The 19,454-nt window shown below is 45.4% G+C and overlaps 1 protein-coding gene across 1 annotated transcript; it reads right to left on the bottom strand.

The window, feature by feature from the left end:
- Nucleotides 1–2,347: 2,347 nt before the first annotated feature.
- Nucleotides 2,348–17,843, bottom strand: LOC311120323 (uncharacterized protein; the record flags this gene model as incomplete). Its single annotated transcript, XM_084194945.1, has 16 exons — nt 2,348–3,034; nt 3,187–3,289; nt 4,104–4,245; nt 4,376–4,495; nt 4,642–4,778; nt 5,660–5,756; nt 7,759–7,839; nt 8,179–8,259; nt 8,416–8,442; nt 8,541–8,603; nt 9,086–9,157; nt 12,629–12,655; nt 13,510–13,554; nt 15,777–15,893; nt 16,674–16,792; nt 17,747–17,843. 16 exons carry the CDS (start codon nt 17,841–17,843, stop codon nt 2,965–2,967), a joined length of 1,398 nt encoding a protein of 465 aa, XP_084051071.1. The 3' UTR covers nt 2,348–2,964.
- Between the last annotated feature and the right edge of the window lie 1,611 nt (nt 17,844–19,454).

Genomic DNA, 19,454 nt, shown 5'->3' with positions numbered 1-19,454 from the left:
CACTCAAGTGTTGCTTTAGCAGTATGCTTAGGGTCATTGTCCTGCTGGAAGGTGAACCTCCGTCCCAGTCTCAAATCTCTGGAAGACTGAAAGAGGTTTCCCTCAAGAATTTCCCTGTATTTAACGCCATCCATCATTCCTTCAATTCTGACCAGTTTCCCGATCCCTGCCGATGAAAAACATCCCCACAGCATGATGCTGCCACCACCATGCGTCACTGTGGGGATGGTGTTCTCGGGGTGATGAGAGGTGTTGGGTTTGCGCCAGACATAGCGTTTTCCTTGATGGCCAAAAAGCTCAATTTTAGTCTCATCTGACCAGAGTACCTTCTTCCATATGTTTGGGGAGTCTCCCACATGCCTTTTGGCGAACACCAAACGTGTTTGCTTATTTTTGTCTTTAAGCAATGGCTTTTTTCTGGCCACTCTTCCATAAAGCCCAGCTCTGTGGAGTGTACAGCTTAAAGTGGTCCTATGGACAGATACTCCAATCTCCGCTGTGGAGCTTTGCAGCTCCTTCAGGGTTATCTTTGGTCTCTTTGTTGCCTCTCTGATTAATGCCCTCCTTGCCTGGTCTATGAGTTTTGGTGGGCGGCCCTCTCTTGGCAGGTTTGTTGTGGTGCCATATTCTTTCAATTTTTTAATAATGGATTTAATGGTGCTCCGTTGGATGTTCAAAGTTTCGGATATTTTTTTATAACCCAACCCTGATCTGTACTTTTCCACAACTTTGTCCCTGACCTGTTTGGAGAGCTCCTTGGTCTTCATGGTGCCACTTGCTTGGTGGTGCCTCTTGCTTAGTGGTGTTGCAGACTCTGGGGCCTTTCAGAACAGGTGTATAAATACTGAGATCATGTGACAGATCATGTGACACTTAGATTGCACACAGGTGGACTTTATTTAACTAATTATGTGACTTCTGAAGGTAATTGGTTGCACCAGATCTTATTTAGGGTCTTCATAGCAAAGGGGGTGAATACATATGCACGCACCAGTTATTTTTTTCATTTCACTTCACCAATTTGGACTATTTTGTGTATGTCTATTACATGAAATCCAAATAAAAATCAATGTAATATTACAGGTTGTAATGCAACAAAATAGGAAAAACGCCAAGGGGGATGAATACTTTTGCAAGGCACTGTGTAGTGTTCAGTTCACCACTGAGTGGTGCAGTAGCTCTTCTCCAGTTATTTAAGCAGGCAGGCTGGATAAAGAGGTATCAAGAGGAGTACTGCTACAATATGATACAGAAAGATGTGTCCAGAGCTTTCTAACTGAGGCACCGTAGACTGTCCTAAGGTTTCCCACCCTATCTATCTAACTATCGGAATTCACTTCCTACCAAATAGCAGCTAAAACGGTTTCCTGTTCTGCAATGAGGAAATTATTGGAGAAAATGTAGTAGTGGTAATAATAACAGTTTGCCAGCCTTCACGTGTCATATCTCCCTGCAGACCGTAGTGCACTGAGGCCCTCCTCCATACCTAGAGGACTGATGGCATGAGTCATCAACGTGTACAGTAAGCACTTCTGAGTGAGGAGAGGGACAGTGTAACAGTCAGTGTGCAGCACAGACTCGGTGGTCTCATCTGTGGTCTACAGTGGATATAAGGGAGGATGTCTGTGAAAACCGCACGACCACAGCTACATTATGTTAGTGGTTCCTGAGTTAAATCGTGGAAATGTCAATCTAAACTAAAGCAAAGCTGACCATGTCCACAATGTTCAGATTCTGAACGGCCCTCTTGAACTACAGTCCAGTGCTATCACAAGCTAATAGAGCGCACAGGCCTGGCTGTCCCAAATGGCACCCTATCCCCTATATAGTGCGCTACTTTTGACCAAGGCCCATAGGACTCTGGTCAAAAGTAGTGCACTATATAGGGAATAGGGTGTAATTTGGGACAAGGCCCCTGCTCAGTTCTACCAGGTGGTGAGGGATCCCGGTCTGTCAGCTTGGCTGCTATTTCCACAAGCGGCCATCTTGGCTTTATGCTACTACTGTACAGTACATAGCTTTACTGTTCTTCTGAAGAGGATCTACCTCTTCAGTACAGACTGACCTAGGCTTAAGATCTACCTCTTCATAACATACAGAACAAGGCTTAAGATCTACCTCTTAAGAACATACAGAACAAGGCTTAAGATCTGCCTCTATTGAACAAGGCTCTCAGAATCCTCCTGAATACAGTATCATTATGACATGCCCCTCCTGTCCTGATTAGTGAAATTATAACATACAATATACTCCCTACGTACAATTGGAGACGTCTACCTACTATATATACACAGCACAAAGCTCATGACAACGATAGTAAGTATTGTGATTGGTAACATGCCTAGGTAGTGACATCTGTTGCCATGGTCACACAGCAATCTCAGCCTCATGCAAATGCTATATTACGTCATTCACATTGCAGTAAAATACACAGCATCCTGCTTCTGATTGTCCAGACCTGGTTCTCTTTTCTTTAACAGTGCTACGTCGAGGTAAATATGGCTTCCGGCTCCACCCACGAGTCTCTCTCTCTTTCTCAGAGCTCTCCTATTGGCTGTCTGTCACTTCTCTCATTTGACCGCCTCTCGTTCAGCGGCAGGCCCTGGTCCTATCAGGTATGGTGTGGGCGGAGCCTCTTCAGTCTTGGGTTGAGTTTTATTTAAGACAAAGTGAAATTGTCCTGTGCGTTTCCTGTGAATGGGTGAGGGGGCATTTTACTCGCCACCCCCACCTCCTCGGGAACTACATGGCTTCAGCAGCGATTCAACAGAGTTAGTGTGTGTAGTTTTAGTCATTTTGTCAGGTTTAGTCCAGTTTGTCACCACTTCCTTTTTGAGTCTCTTGTTTGCAGTGTTGTTGTTGATCTTTCTTCTTTTTTTTTTTTTTTTTTGCATTACCGACATCCTGTTTAGTGCCAAAGCAAACAAGACATGAAGGATCCCACTGCTGTGTCCAGGTTCCTCTTCATGTGAAATAATTGCAGTTTGTAGAGTCAATGACACAGTACGGAGTGCATCTGAGACGACCATAAGACCTGGGAATCAAGGAGAAATAGAACCCTCTGTCAACTAATCATGACAATGGCAGACAGTGTTACTGCTCCATAGGGAACACACAGTTATGAGGTTACATACAGTAAGATATGAAAAGCAGACAAGAATGGATCAAGACAGTAGTCCTACTAACCCTGGGAGATATGAGTTGCATGTCTGATAGCCAAAGTCCTTTCCATCACATTCCTCGGCCCCGTCGTAACGATAACCATCTCCACAGTAAGCATGTTTACACTCTGTCAGGAGGAAGAGATGGAGAGAGAAACAGAGAGGGAGAAAAACAGAGAGAGACACAGAGAGAGAGAGACACACGGTGAGAGAGACACACGGAGAGAGAGACACACGGAGAGAGAGACACACAGAGAGAGAGACACGGAGAGAGACACACACAGAGAGAGACACAGAGACACAGAGAGAGGGACACACAGAGAGAGGGACACACAGAGAGAGAGAGACAGAGAGACAGAGAGAGAGAGACACGGAGAGAGAGACAGAGACACGGAGAGAGAGACACACAGAGAGAGACACACAGAGAGAGGGACACACAGAGAGAGAGAGACAGAGAGACACAGAGAGAGAGATACAGAGAGAGAGACACACAGAGAGAGAGACACACGGAGAGAGACACACACGGAGAGAGAGACACAGGGAGAGAGGGACACACAGAGAGACAGAGAGAGAGACAGAGACACAGAGAGAAAGAGAGACAAGGAGGGAAAGACACACAGAGAGAAAGACACGGAGAGAGAGACACACGGAGAGAGAGACACAGAGAGAGAGAGACACAGAGAGAGAGACAGAGACATGGAGAGACGGAGAGAGAGACACAGAGAGAAAGACAGAGACACGGACAGAGAGACAGATAAATTGCCATCCAAACCAGACCGGTGCTTCTGTATGTCATCAATAGCATTATCATTTAGTAAGTTACTTCATCCAAATCAACTTCCCATGCGGTAATCGAACCCACAACTCCAGGCTCCAACAAACGGAACCATCGGCAGAACCAAACCACAGATCTTGTTCATCCACTATGATAACGTGACTTACTGACGCAGCCGTCGGTGACAATCCTATTCCCGTCGTCACATTCCTCCCCGTTGGGAATCTGAACGATCCCGTCGCCACAGTAACCCTCCTGTTCCGGAGCGTTCTCCGTAGACTGGAACGGTGTCAGCTGGAAGAAAGGAGTCTATTACAGAGATTAGAAACTAAAACAAAGAAAATTAAATAAAACTGTAACTTAAAGATGAACCTCGCCAGGCAATACTGTAAGCACTTAGACATATCACGTTTAGAAGATAGTGCATCGGGTGAGGTACCTGAATCGGCAGCCATCCGTTGGTGTCTTTGAAGTAAAGTGATCTCTGGTCTTTCCGGAAGGCTAGGGCGTTGTCCGTATGAAGACGATCTAGTTCTTCTTTATTGTTTACCACAAATATCTGTAAACAACAAAGACTCATTCTGGGTGAGACACAATAAAGACTCATTCTGGGTGAGACAACAAAGACTAATTTGGTCTATCAAGTGCCTTAGCTGAGGCAAGTTTATGATTCGCAATAATGTTGATCATGTGTTGCATGCTCACCGCTGGCACTTTGGCGTAGTCGCTCCTGGAACTATGTTCATCAAACTGTGGGCTGTTAATACTAACAGAGTTACAGCTGCAAGTTCCAGGAAGACCTGGTAGCCCCCTCTCACCTTTCGTTCCGACCACGTAGAGTCCTGAACAAGAAATACATCTTTAGATCATATATTATCGATGTAGGCATATGTACAAAAGTGATGTACACATTACACAAGCACAGAGTACCATATTCACAGGGACTGTATGTTATAAATGCACTATCCGGGCCCCCTTGTCTATCTATCAAGTTGGTAAAGCAATCAACTCAATTTGAGCAGAAACCTGAACAAGACACCGGCTGTCACAGTTTAATTACATGGTGACATAATGTTTGTAAATATGTAAGGAGCTTCTTGGCCCTCTATGAATCCGTTTTAAGGACATGATGTCATGGCTTCATCATCCGTCCCATCCCAGTGTCCCCCTGCCACCCCACCCCCTCTGGGCATCTGTTTCACCTCAGGGGGGGGATAGAAAGGGGGGGATCAGGTTCCTCTGAAGCTAAATAAGCTCTCTGGTGTTACCTCCTGCTGTGTTTTAATGTCTGCTTCCTTTCGCAGATGCTGACACGGGAGGTTGCCTGCCTACAGCTTCACACCCATCCCTGAAGCTTCTCACACTGACAGGACATATGGACGATTTCCAAACCGCACATTAAACCTCAAATGTACTTTCCAGTGAGATTCTCCATTGGGCATGCTTTTTATTACAGGACCAGGTTTAATAATCTAGGTCTGATAAACTAGCCTTCAGAGTCCAGAAAATGGGCAGAGCCTCCAACAATGAACAAACCAATAACTCTAAATCTGACTCAATGCTCTTCCCTAGAATTCATCCAGCTACACACTCAACATGCATCTACAGACTGGCAACAGATTAGCATGTTAGCCCAGCCACACTCCCTAGCCCTACAGCTGGCTCTAAAGCAGCCAAGCTCAGATGGAAGAGCCGATGGAGGAGGTGGTGGAGAGGTCCTTACCTGAGGCTGGCAGACCTGGGGGACCAGGGTGGCCGGGGGGCCCCTGAGGACCTGCTGGACCTAGAGGGCCGATAATCCCATTGTCGCCCTTCCCTCCCTGATAAATCAGACAAGATAAACAACACATGTAAAAACATCGACAGACAAACATATGGTAAACCTTCAGCGGTCAAAACATGTCACCACATCATAGTGATTTGAAGTTACAGTATGTTGCTCAAAGAGCGGCAAAACTTTTTTTAATCACAGCTTCTAACAGCATGTGATACAGTGGCTTGCGAAAGTGTTCACCCCCCTTGGCATTTTCCTGTTTTGTTGCCTTACAACCTGGAATTAAAATTGATTTTTTGGGTGTTTGTATCATTTGATTTACATAACATGCCTACCACTTTGAAGATGCAAAATATTTTTTTATTGTGAAACAAACAAGAAATAAGACAAAAAACTGAAAACTTGAGCGTGCATAACTATTCACCCCCCCCCCCAAAGTCAATACTTTGTAGAGCCACCTTTTGCAGCAATTACAGCTGCAAGTCTCTTGGGGTATGTCTCTATAAGCTTGGCACATCTAGCCACTGGGATTTTTGCCCATTCTTCAAGGAAAAACTGCTCCAGCTCCTTCAAGTTGGATGGGTTCCGCTGGTGTATAGCAATCTTTAAGTCATACCACAGATTCTCAATTGGATTGAGGTCTGGGCTTTGACTAGGTCATTCCAAGACATTTAAATGTTTCCCCTTAAACCACTCGAGTGTTGCTTTAGCAGTATGCTTAGGGTCATTGTCCTGCTAGAAGGTGAACCTCCGTCCGAGTCTTAATTCTCTGGAAGATTGAAACAGGTTTCCCTCAAGAATTTCCCTGTATTTAGCGCCATCAATCATTCCTTCAATTCTGACCAGTTTCCCAGTCCCTGCCGATGAAAAATATGGTGTTCTCAGGGTGATGAGAGGTGTTGGGTTTGCGCTAGACATAGCGTTTTCCTTGATGGCCAAAAAGCTAAATTTTTGTCTCATCTGACCAGAGTACCTTCTTCCATATGTTTGAGGAGTCTCCCACATGAATTTTGGCGAACACCAAACATGTTTGCTTATTTTTTTCTTTAAGCAATAGCTTTTTTCTGGCCACTCTTCCGTAAAGCCCAGCTCCTATGGACAGATACTCCAACCTCCGCTGTGGAGCTTTGCAGCGCCTTCGGGGTTATCTTTGGTCTCTTTGTTGCCTCTCTGATTAATACCCTCCTTGCCTGGTCCGTGAGTTTTGGTGGGCGGCCCTCTCTTGGCAGGTTTGTTGTGGTGCCATATTCTTTCCATTTTTAAATAACGGATTTAATGGTGCTCCGTGGGATGTTCAAAGTTTCTGATATTTTTTTGTAACCCAACCCTGATCTGTACTTTTCCACAACTTTGTCCCTGACCTGTTTGGAGAGCTCCTTGGTCTTCATGGTGCCGCTTGCTTGGTGGTGCCCCATTGCTTAGTGGTGTTGCAGACTCTGGGGCCTTTCAGAACAGGTGTATAAATACTGAGATCATGTGACAGATCATGTGACACTTAGATTGCACACAGGTGGACTTTATTTAACTAATTATGTGACTTCTGAAGGTAATTGGTTGCACCAGATGTTGTTTAGGGGCTTCATAGCAAAGGGGGTGAATACATACGCACGCACCACTTTTCCGTTATTTATTTATTTAGAATTTCTTGAAACAAGTTCTAATTTGGACTATTTTGTGTATGTCCATTACATGAAATCCAAATAAAAATCCATTTAAATTACAGGTTGTAATGCAACAAAATTGGAAAAACGCCAAGGGGGATGAATACTTTTGCAAGGCACTGTTTTACATCATTAAGATCCAAATAAGATCCTAATACAGAATATCTCTCAACTGTTTAATAAAGTATATATCTCACCTGTTTAATAAAGTATATCTCAACTGTTTAATAAAGTATATATCTCACCTGTTTAATAAAGTATATCTCAACTGTTTAATAAAGTATATCTCACCTGTTTAATAAAGTATATCTCTCAACTGTTTAATAAAGAATATATCTCACCTGTTTAATAAAGTATATCTCACCTGTTTAATAAAGTATATCTCACCTGTTTGCCCCTCTTCCCTGGTCTGCCCGTCGGTCCTCTATTCCCTGAGATTCCAGGTTCTCCCTTTGGACCCATTTCACCCTAAAGACATAACAAACCACAGCACTCCATCAATAACAACATATACTGGTACATCATATAAATAACTGTGGTCCAATTTAGAATTGTGTTATTGAGTTATTATGGAGGGCCAGTTGATTCTGGTTCTATCCTGTTGTTCAATGAACCTCCACTACACTTCACCTACAATGACCTCCTCCTGCCCCCCCCCCCCCCCCCCGCTCCTACTCCCACTCCTCCTTCACCTGCTCCCCCCCTCCTCCTCCTCCTCCTCCTCCTCCTCCTCCTCCACATCAACCCCAGCAGCTGATAAACATCAGATAATGTCTAGATCAAGAGATCACAAGATGTATGTCTCACTTTCTGTCCAAGCATTCCAGGGAAGCCCATTGTGCCCTTGTCTCCCTTCCTCCCAGCCTCACTACGGTCACCACGGGAACCCTGATGAGACAGGAGACAAAACAACTGTACAGCCAACTGTAAACACTGAAAACAGACAAACAGTGTTGTTGAACCAACCCAGTGGAACTGAGATATGGTTATGTAATGTAATAGAATAAAAGAAAGCAGTCTAACACATTTGAAGTAATCACACACCTTTTCTCCTTTGTATCCGGGTAAACCCTAGGAAGGAAGATCAGAAGTCTGAAGTATAGACAATATGAATAACTTTATGGTTGAAATCAGACAATTTTCTCGGGGAAAGATGAAGCTTCACAGACCTTAGGTCCAAGAGGTCCTCTTACTCCAGGTAATCCCATCAATCCACCATCTCCCTTCTCCCCCTGCCACACACACACACACACACACACACACACACACACACACACACACACACACACACACACACAGAGACATGGCTCTGATAACACAGTCTTCATCTACCTTTACACATCATATCATACAGACGTGGTATCTTAATTTGATCACTCTGTTGTCGCAGAGAATTTTCCTGCACCGTAGGAAATTCAAATGAGCCTCGTGATTTACATAAATTCACTGAAAACCCTTTCTCTTTCTCTTACTAGATCCTAATATATAGTCTACTGTAGCCTATCAAAACTATTCTCATTTCTCGTTAGAAAATAATCAAATCCTCCTGCTGCAGGATTATTTTACTCCTGTGACGAAACAGGCCAAATTAAGATCTAACACCTGTACGTACAGGAACACACATACCATTTTTTAATGTTATTTTTTTCACCATACTATGGTACGGTAAAATACCATATTGATATATGGGCACTATGAAATAGGACTTACTCACTTTGGGCCCATTTGGTCCTGGCCACCCGGCTGGTCCCTGGCGCCCCGGGAGACCTGGAGGCCCCGTCCGACCCTGATGGGCCACAACATAATTTAACACATTATACGGTCATTTAGCACAGAGGATCCCACATTATTATGTTTTGCGTGGGGGATTGTGATAGAAAATTAATCGGGGACCCCTCATAATATCAGAATGCAAGTCCTACTTTAGAGTGCACTACAAATAGCATACAAGCAGTTTTACTATGACTTCAAGTCTTGGGCAACGGGAAACACATTTTTAAAGGCCCCCCTCTTAGCGTCAGAGAAAAAAAGCTAATTACCTGCAATTCTACACATTTTGCCTTTGGGCATAGATAACATTTTAAAGCTAATTTCTTGCAATTCTAGTACAACAAGTGTACATTTCGTCAACAATGACTATGACGAAAAATACTTGTCAACAACTTATTTTTCCTGACTAAAACTATGACGATAACGAGACGAGATGCCCTGGAAAAAAAACCAATAACTGTAACAAATTCGTTTTAACTTTAGTTGACAAAAATGTGGCCAGACGAGAATTCCATGTGAGATTAATGGACATTTAATTTGAAATGAAGCTCCTTTTCATCTGTTTTGTCCAATCAGAGCATGAATGCAGAATATTTCATGCAACCCTCTCATTGGCAGAGTTGACATCTTTCAGTTGCGCAATCTGATTGGCTGATCTGCCCGGCTCTCCCACACAGCTCCCAGGTGGTCTCTTCAGTCATTCTTCAATCTGATTGGCTGATCTGCCCGGCTCTCCCACACAGCTCCCAGGTGGTCTCTTCAGTCATTCTTCAATCTGATTGGCTGATCTGCCCGGCTCTCCCACACAGCTCCCAGGTGGTCTCTTCAGTCATTCTTCAATCTGATTGGCTGATCTGCCCGGCTCTCCCACACAGCTCCCAGGTGGTCTCTTCAGTCATTCTTCAATCTTTTTTGAACTGATGCGAAGCCAGAACACTTGTAACTAACCTCAACTAGAAACAATAATGTTTATTAAGAACACCTTCCTAATATTGAGTTGCAGCCCCTTTTGCCCTCAGAACAGCCTCAATTCGTCGGGATATGGACTCTACAAGGTGTCGAAAGTGTTCCACAGGGATGCTGGCCCATGTTGACTCCAATGCTTCCCACAGTTGTGTCAAGTTGGCTGGATGTCCTTTGGGTGATGGACCATTCTTGATACACATGGGAAACTGTTGAGCGTGAAAAACCCAGCAGCATTGTAGTTCTTGACACAAACAGGTGCACCTGGCACTTACTACCATACCCCGTTCAAAGGCACTTAAATATTTTGTCTTGCCCATTCACCCTCTGAATGGCACACATACACAATCCATGTCTCAATTGTCTTAAGGCTTAAAAATCCTTCTTTAACCTGTCTCCTCCCCTTCATCTACACTGATTGAAGTGGATTTAACAAGTGACATCAATAAAGGATCATAGCTTTCACCTGGATTCACCTGGTCAGTCTGTGTAAATCCTCATTATTTAGTTGAATGATTTTCAATGTGAGTGTCATTTCTATATAGCCTACACATTCTCATTCTGAACTACTAACGCCAGTGGAACGGATGTTCGTGACAATGACCACATGAGTAGCTGCCGTTCACTGATTTGACAGCTCTAACACAGTTCCACCTCTGACACCGCCAAAACATCAGCTATGAGGTGTCGGCTATCGCCTGTTAACACTTGATCTAATTAAATGTAGGTCTAAGACTAAAACTAAATCTAAAAAATGTGACGAAATCAACAGTGAATTCTACACATTTTGCCATGTTGCAGTTTTTGGCTTAAATTACAGTGCACTCATGTTCAAAACAACAATTTGGGGGAATAAAATAAGAATTTAGTTAAACAAATGTATTATTGATGGAGTACTGTGGATACCAATATCCCTGTGAGCCTCCCCGGCCCATGTTGTGCGTCTAACGCTTAAGAACATAAATTGCACCCTCTAGTCTAAACTCTTTTCACAGATCGGTTGTGCAAAATTCGTTTAAGCTGTTGTTGCTAGCAATATTCATAGATTTTTGTTATTTTTATTATTATGATATATTTTTTTGATCTGGCTGCAGACCCCCTGCAGTACTCCCCCTTTGGGAACGACTGATTTAGCATACCTTTTACAGTTATCACACATAGTACCACAGGAGGTTGGTGGCACCTTGATTGGGGAGGACGGGCTCATGGTAATGACTGGAGTGGAATCAGTGGAATGGTATCAAATACATCCAACACATGGTTTCCATGGTTTCCATTAGTTTGATGACATTCCATTTGTACCATTAAGGCCATTATTATGAGCTGTCCTCCCTCAGCAGCCTCCTGTGTACGGTACATAGGGTATATGTGAGAATAGCTGAGCCATATCAGAACCTTTAAAACACTACTTTAACCAGACCAGAAGTTCTGAACTGACTAGAAAACACAGGCCATGAAGACGGCCATATAAAGAATTACCAGCTGACCTAGCGTCATAAACAAAAAAAACAAAAATACAAGACGCTAGAACACAACCATTCAACTGAATGAATCAGCAGCTCTCCATGTAAACTGTGTACTGTGCAGTATCATCTTTTCGTGTGTAATATCGTAAAAGTAGAAGTAACATGTAGCATGAGTTACAAACATTATTGTTCTGAATGGTTACAGAGAATTCCATGAGCTGGTGGGGATGTTGACATGACAACCTGTGTAGTGTTTTTACCCTGGTCCGCCATGTGGAGAGAGAGAAGGACTTTAACAAGGGCTGTCACTCTGCCCTCTTTAATGAAATGATAGGCCGCATATAGAACAGGAGGCCCGCTGCTTGTGGGAAATAAAATGATTTATGGTCTGGCTCGAGCACTAAGCTAAATTGCACTGCAATGCTGCTGCTGCACACAGCCAGCCCCGCAGCTCACAGAGCAGGGCAGTGAACGTATAGATGGATCCATCCTCCAATACCAATGGGAACGGGGATGGACCACATGACAGGAAAGTGGGGGTGTATTCGGAGGGATTAAATGTTCAGAATGTTGCAGATATAAATCAAATAGATAGAGTGAGTTCGAATTCCCTATTCTATACGACCTACAATCATCTATTTTCTATGCAACACATCTCTATGTGAAGGTGCTGTAACGATGCACCCTCCTGAACAGGGCCTAGTGAAGCTGGATGGATTTCAGGAGCTAACAGGGTGACCAATACTTCCCCATCTGTTAGAGGAGACATGGGACGGGGTGGGAGGTTCATCCACTCTCCACTCCAACTCAGCAGAATGCTTCTATACATCTTCTATCTCAGCGGCTCTCTCTGTGTCCTAGCTATCCTAGCATCCTGGCAAGGTTGTGCTGCTAGTCTTCCTCTGCATTTCATAATGTTCATAACCAGGCAGCGGGCGGACAGGCGGGCGGCGGGGACGTGAGTTACAGCCCACCAGACAGACTGAGAAGGGACTGGATCTCATTTTTGAGCAAATCCACTTAGCAGAGCTAATAGAATGATCAATGGACGCCCTCACCTTTTGTCCAGGTCGTCCCAGTTCTCCCTGGAGGTACAGAGACAGAGACAGAGACAGAGACAGAGACAGAGACAGAGACAGAGACAGAGACAGAGACAGAGACAGAGACAGAGGCAGAGACAGAGACAGAGACAGAGGTAGAGAGACAGAGACAGAGACAGAGACAGAGACAGAGACAGAGACAGAGACAGAGACAGAGACAGAGACAGAGACAGAGACAGAGACAGAGACAGAGGCAGATGCAGAGACAGAGACAGAGACAGAGACAGAGACAGGGGTAGAGACAGAGACAGAGACAGAGACAGAGACAGAGACAGAGACAGAGACAGAGACAGAGACAGAGACAGAGACAGAGACAGAGGTAGAGAGACAGAGACAGAGGCAGAGACAGAGACAGAGGCAGAGACAGAGACAGAGACAGAGACAGAGACAGAGACAGAGACAGAGAGACAGAGACAGAGACAGAGGCAGAGACAGAGACAGAGACAGAGGCAGAGGCAGAGACAGAGACAGAGACAGAGACAGAGGCAGAGGCAGAGACAGAGACAGAGACAGAGACAGAGACAGAGACAGAGACAGAGGCAGAGGCAGAGACAGAGACAGAGGCAGAGGCAGAGACAGAGACAGAGGCAGAGGCAGAGGCAGAGACAGAGACAGAGACAGAGACAGAGACAGAGACAGAGACAGAGACAGAGACAGAGACAGAGACAGAGGCAGAGACAGAGACAGAGACAGAGGCAGAGACAGAGACAGAGACAGAGACATACAGTTATAACTAGTGCTTTTCATACAAGCCCTTTCCTCTTCGTATAATGACAACTTTCAATCAGTCACTAAACATCTAATGTAAAAAAAAAATGTATTTTATAAATGACACTTACCTTTTCTCCTTTTGGTCCCTTCAGACCTGGTAGCCCAGCTGGACCCTGTAGAAGGTCAACAATAATCAGATATATAAACAATTAGAACATGTTATTATTATAAAAAAATTTTTTTGGGGGGGGCAATCGACAGATTATTTACAATCCCAATAATATTCTGAATTCCCTTCATAATATCCTGTAATATCAATTAGCAGGTACAGGATCAATATTGACACTAAATGTGCTTGTTAGCTTCATTTGCAGTCAGCTAACTCTGGTGCCATGCTGTATAGGCTAAATTGTGCATGAATTGTGCATGAATACTGATGTGAAAAACAATCTGAAGGGTCTGCTAACCATGCTCTCCTCTCCCTGACAGAATGCCATCTAGGCAATTGGCAATTTATAGGACTCTGGGATTACTATAGGATCTGCTACATTACAACACCACCACCACCCACCACCACCCACCACTACCCACCCACCCTCCACACAGCAACACCACCACCCACCCTCCGCACACAGCAACACCACCACCACCCACCCACCCTCCACACAGCAACACCACCACCACCCACCCTCCGCACACAGCAACACCACCACCCACCCACCCACCCTCCACACAGCAACACCACTACCCACCCACCCTCCACACAGCAACACCACCACCCACCCACCCTCCACACAGCAACACCACCACCCACCCACCCTCCACACAGCAACACCACCACCCACCCACCCTCCACACAGCAACACCACCACCCACCCACCCTCCACACAGCAACACCACCACCCACCCACCCACCCTCCACACAGCAACACCACCACCCACCCACCCTCCACACAGCAACACCACCACCACCCACCCTCCACACAGCAACACCACAACCACCCACCCACCCTCCACACAGCAACACCACCACCCACCCTCCGCACACAGCAACACCACCACCCACCCACCCTCCACACAGCAACACCACCACCACCACCCACCCTCCACACAGCAACACCACAACCAACCACCCACCCTCCACACAGCAACCCCACCACCACCCACCCACCCTCCACACAGCAACACCACAACCAACCACCACCACCCACCCTCCACACAGCAACACCACCACCCACCCTCCGCACACAGCAACACCACCACCACCCACCCTCCACAAAGTAATACCACCACCACCCACCCACCCTCCACACAGCAACACCACCACCCACCACCACCCACCCTCCACTCAGTAACACCACCACCACCCACCCACCCTCCACACAGCAACACCACCACCACCCTCCACACAGCAACACCACCACCACCCACCCACCACCACCACCCACCACCACCCACCCTCCACACAGCAACACCACAACCACCCACCCACCCTCCACACAGCAACACCACCACCCACCCTTCGCACATAGATACACCACCACCACCACCCACCCTCCACACAGTAACACCACCCCCCACCCTCCACACAGTAACACCACAACCACCCACCCCCACCCACCCTCCACACAGCAACACCACCACCACCCACCCACCCTCCACACAGAAACACATGGAAATGAATCACATGCAGCCTAACCAGGTTGTTGTGTATACAAGGCGATACAGGAATGTACTCCCTCCACTCAATATGCCTTTCCAAGCAGACCGGGCTGTTTGGGATGTTTCTAAGAATGGTGTGTGGAGGGACAGAGAGCCGTGGCAGCCAGTGGAAAAAGTCTATTTGCGTCGTGTCTAAATGTGGAGTGTTAATGGGATGCTGTGTTGGAGGGCTCCATGTAATCCCAATTCTCCGTCCCCGTCTCCGTCCCCATCCCCGTTCCGTCCCCATCCCTGTTCCCGTCTCCGTCCCAGTCTCCGTCCCTGTCCCTGACCCCGTTCCCGTCTCCGTTCTCGTCCCCATCCCTGTCCCTGACCCCGTTCCCGTCTCCGTTCTCGTCTCCATCCCTGTCCCCGTTCCCGTCCCCGTCCCCGTCCCCATCCCCGTCCCTGTCTCCAGCTCTAGAGGTACAACAGGAAGGGAGGAGAAGGAACTCACACGGGTCTCAGATGGTAAAGCGCTGCTAGGGGCCTATAGAGGACATAGCCAACCCCCAACACCTGTATACCGCCATTTCTGAAAAGTAAGGAAGCTCAGGCAACTAACTGAGGTGTCCACCTGATAAGCCCTGATTAAATACTCTTCCAAATATCTGGCTTATAAAGACAAAGTGATGAAGCCAGCGGGATGACAATGTTAACATGAGACAGCTGCGGGGTGGATAAGTTTACCTACCTGAGGACCGGGGGGTCCATCGGGGCCTGGGGGGCCTGGGACACAGGTGGGACCTTTCAGCTCCGTCCCTGGATCTGGATCTTCACCATGTTTTCCTCCATTATCGGACTCTTCATTCTAAACCAATCAAACAAAAACACTTCCATTTAATAATTGCTTTATTTAATAATAAAATGATCAGTAGTTATTTGCGGTACTGAAGTACAATTACAGTACAATTAAGATTGTGGATCACTTATACACTATTTGCCAATCAAAATGACAGCTGTGTGTCATGTCATCTGTCAGTTTGAATTAGAGATTGTACACAATCATTCAGCGTAAACTCCTGGTCATCACTCCTCTTGAGTTTACAGTCTAGGCTATAGGCTGAGGGTTGTATCTCTAAGGACCCTCTAACAGGATAGGCTGAGGGTTGTATCTCTAAGAGGACCCTCTAACAGGATAGGCTGAGGGTTGTATCTCTAAGGACCCTCTAACAGGATAGGCTGAGGGTTGTATCTCTAAGGACCCTCTAACAGGATAGGCTGAGGGTTGTATCTCTAAGAGGACCCTCTAAGGTCGTATCCCCTCATCAACCCTGATCTGCAGTCAGCACTCGGTGGGAGACCAGTTAATCCATCGCTTCCTGCACACACCTACTCTATCATCAGAAATCCCTACTGCTCTTAGTCAGGGGCAGAGGAGGGCAAGAGTGAGGCTAAGTCACAAATGGCACGCTATTCCCTATACATTATAGTCCACTACTTTTGACCATAGCCCTATCAAAAGTAGTACGCTATGTAGGGAAAAGGGTGCAATTTGGAACATAGCCAGGGAGTGAGGTTTGGATAGCACCCAAGGACAAATCAACAATCATACACTCCACAAGGACAAGTCACATGACTTTGGACTCACATGACCACCGCGTTGCCACAGTGAGGGGGGAGGAGGGAACAGGGGGGGCGGGGGCGGACTCAGTAAACAGCAGGGGTTGAATTTCCTCTGCTGGTCCAAGGCAGGTTGTTGTTGGAGAGCTGGGGAAAGTAGTGGACAGTATGGTAAGTCAGTCACATGGGAAGTAAATACACACCGACCCCGCAGAGGGGGTTTGTCATGTAGACATCAGTGGGAAATTAAACGAATAGAGTCAGTGTCAAAACTGGTTGAAGGGGCTTAAAGAAAACCCAATGTTTGCTTATTTCTAACAGCATCAAAGTGTATGGTAAGGTGTGTATAATAATCTGTATGTTACTGCGTCCTGTTGAGGCAGAGACCAGACAACACCTCACTAACAAGCCATAAAGGAAAATCTCCTGCATAGGGGCATTGCCAAAGAACTGGTGTTGCAGCTGCCTAGTTCAAATCCACTCAATCAGCAGATCCTCCCCTTCACAACAAACATCAGCTGAACTGAAAGTAATCTGTAAATGTATGGAAATGCACTGTCTGGCAGGTTATTGCAGACACTAGAAGCTACACATGGTATCTATATAGGTATATACTACAAAAACTGAAATACATCTACAAATCAGACAAATAATAACTAGAATATAATAAGAACTGAAATCACACAGGGAACTGTAACATGACAGTAACATGATGAGTGTAGTGACATCACGGCATCCACACTGGAGAGAGCTGCTCCCGGCTCTGGCTGAATACAGATATGAGGCACCATATGCCTTCCTCCCTGTCAGGAACTGTAGACAGACGCTATTTATAGAGACATTTCCATTCTGACAGCATTTCATATTCCATAAATTACAGGAAAATACACAGCAACAGACACTTCAAAGTGCAGAGACAATCGTGATAAGACATGATGTTGAGTTTACCCAGGGTCGGACTGCAGCTTGTCAAAACCATGCATGACATATTCCTGCACGCACACAGACACACATATAAACACACACATGCATGAGTGTGCGCATGTACACACACACACACACACACACACACACACACACACACACGGCTGGCTCTCTTACCTGCTGGGAATGAGAGAATATTGTCCAGGAAAGAAGACTGAGACAGGACATAACAAAACAATAGTGGAAGATAGAGTCCAAATGTGATGAGGATCATGCTGCTGTAAATACAATACCCTGTCTGTCTCTAACTTGGGTTTACTGAAGAGCCACAGCAAAATGACTCCACTCTCACTCTCTCTGACTCTCTCTGACTTTCTCTCACTCTCTCTGACTCTCTCTCCCTCTCTCTCTCTCTCTCAGTATCCCTGCGCCTTTAGGAGGGGGGTGCCTGCCAACCATTGCCCACTCCTGCATCAGTGTACACTAAAATTACAGAAGGCAGCCTGTCAGCTGCCCTTTGTGACAATATTAGAATCTTACTACTGCAAGGGATGCCTTTCTTAATCGTTTCCCTCTCCGCTCATACGGATACAAGACTACAAAATATACTACATGGCCGGAATGACATTGGAAAGACCATACTCTCTACAGTACAAACACTTGCCTCTTGATGACCACTGTATAAATAAATACTATGTGGTCACTTCACAACTGTAGCAAATAAACAGAACATAATTTCACAAGGTAGATGACCTTGTACATGTCGCACAAGACAAGGAAAAATAAACACGGTTCTGTCATGAATGCACGCAAATCACAAATACACCTGTGACCGGTTGTCACTGTAAAAAATATAATCCAACACATTTGTTAGATTATACGATTATTATCAGAAAAATAAGGTTTACGCACCACATGGATACGCAATGAATAGTGTCACACAGCATTCACTACAGCATCGGTCTCTGAGGATATATATCGATTAGACCACCCCATTGGTTTTATCAGCCTCTGCAGCAAAATGAATGGCCAGGCATTTACAAAGAGGCACTTGAATCTTGGGCATGGCAGGGGAGCAATATAGACGCCAGTATCAATTTAAATAAATGAAAGTTAAAGTCTTGAATTATCAGCAGTATTTCTGTCTGTAATAAAGTGCTTTTTTGAAGAAAGACTCATTCTGATTGGCTGGGCCTGGTTCCCCAGTGAGTGGACCTTTCTCCCAATGGCTGCACCCCTGCCCAGTCATGTGAAATCCATAGATTAGGGCCTAATGATTTTATTTCAATTGACTGATTTCCTTCTATGAACTGTAAAATCGTTGAAATTGTTGCATGTTGCATTAATATTCTTGTTCAGTATATTTCTGTGTACAGTCGTGGTCAAAAGTTTTGAGAATGACACAAATATACATTTTCACAAAGTCTGCTACCTCAGTTTTTATGATGGCAATTTGCATATCCTCCAGAATGTCATGAAGAGTGATGAGATGAATTGCAATTAATTGCAAAGTCCCTCTTTGCCATGAAAATGAACTTAATCCCCCCCAAAAAAATCCACTGCATTTCAGCCCTGCCACAAAAGGACCAGCTGACATCATGTCAGTGATTCTCTCATTAACACAGGTGAGTGTTGATGTGGACAAGGCTGGAGATCACTATGTCATGCTGATTGAGTTAGAATAACAGACTGGAAGCTTTAAAAGGAGGGTGGTGCTTGAAATCATTGTTCTTCCTCTGTTAACCATGGTTACCTGCAAGGAAACACGTGCCGTCATCATTGCTTTGCACAAAAAGGCCTTCACAGGCAAGGATATTGCTGCTAGTAAGATTGCACATAAATCAACCATTTATTGGATCATCAAGAACTTCAAGGAGAGAGGTTC

This window comes from Coregonus lavaretus, assembly GCF_964263955.1.
Source record: "Coregonus lavaretus genome assembly, contig: HAP1_SCAFFOLD_166, whole genome shotgun sequence".
In the NCBI taxonomy this organism is placed as follows: domain Eukaryota; kingdom Metazoa; phylum Chordata; class Actinopteri; order Salmoniformes; family Salmonidae; genus Coregonus; species Coregonus lavaretus.
The sequence above is the reverse complement of the archived record's forward strand: the minus strand, read 5'-3'. Positions and strand labels throughout refer to the sequence as shown.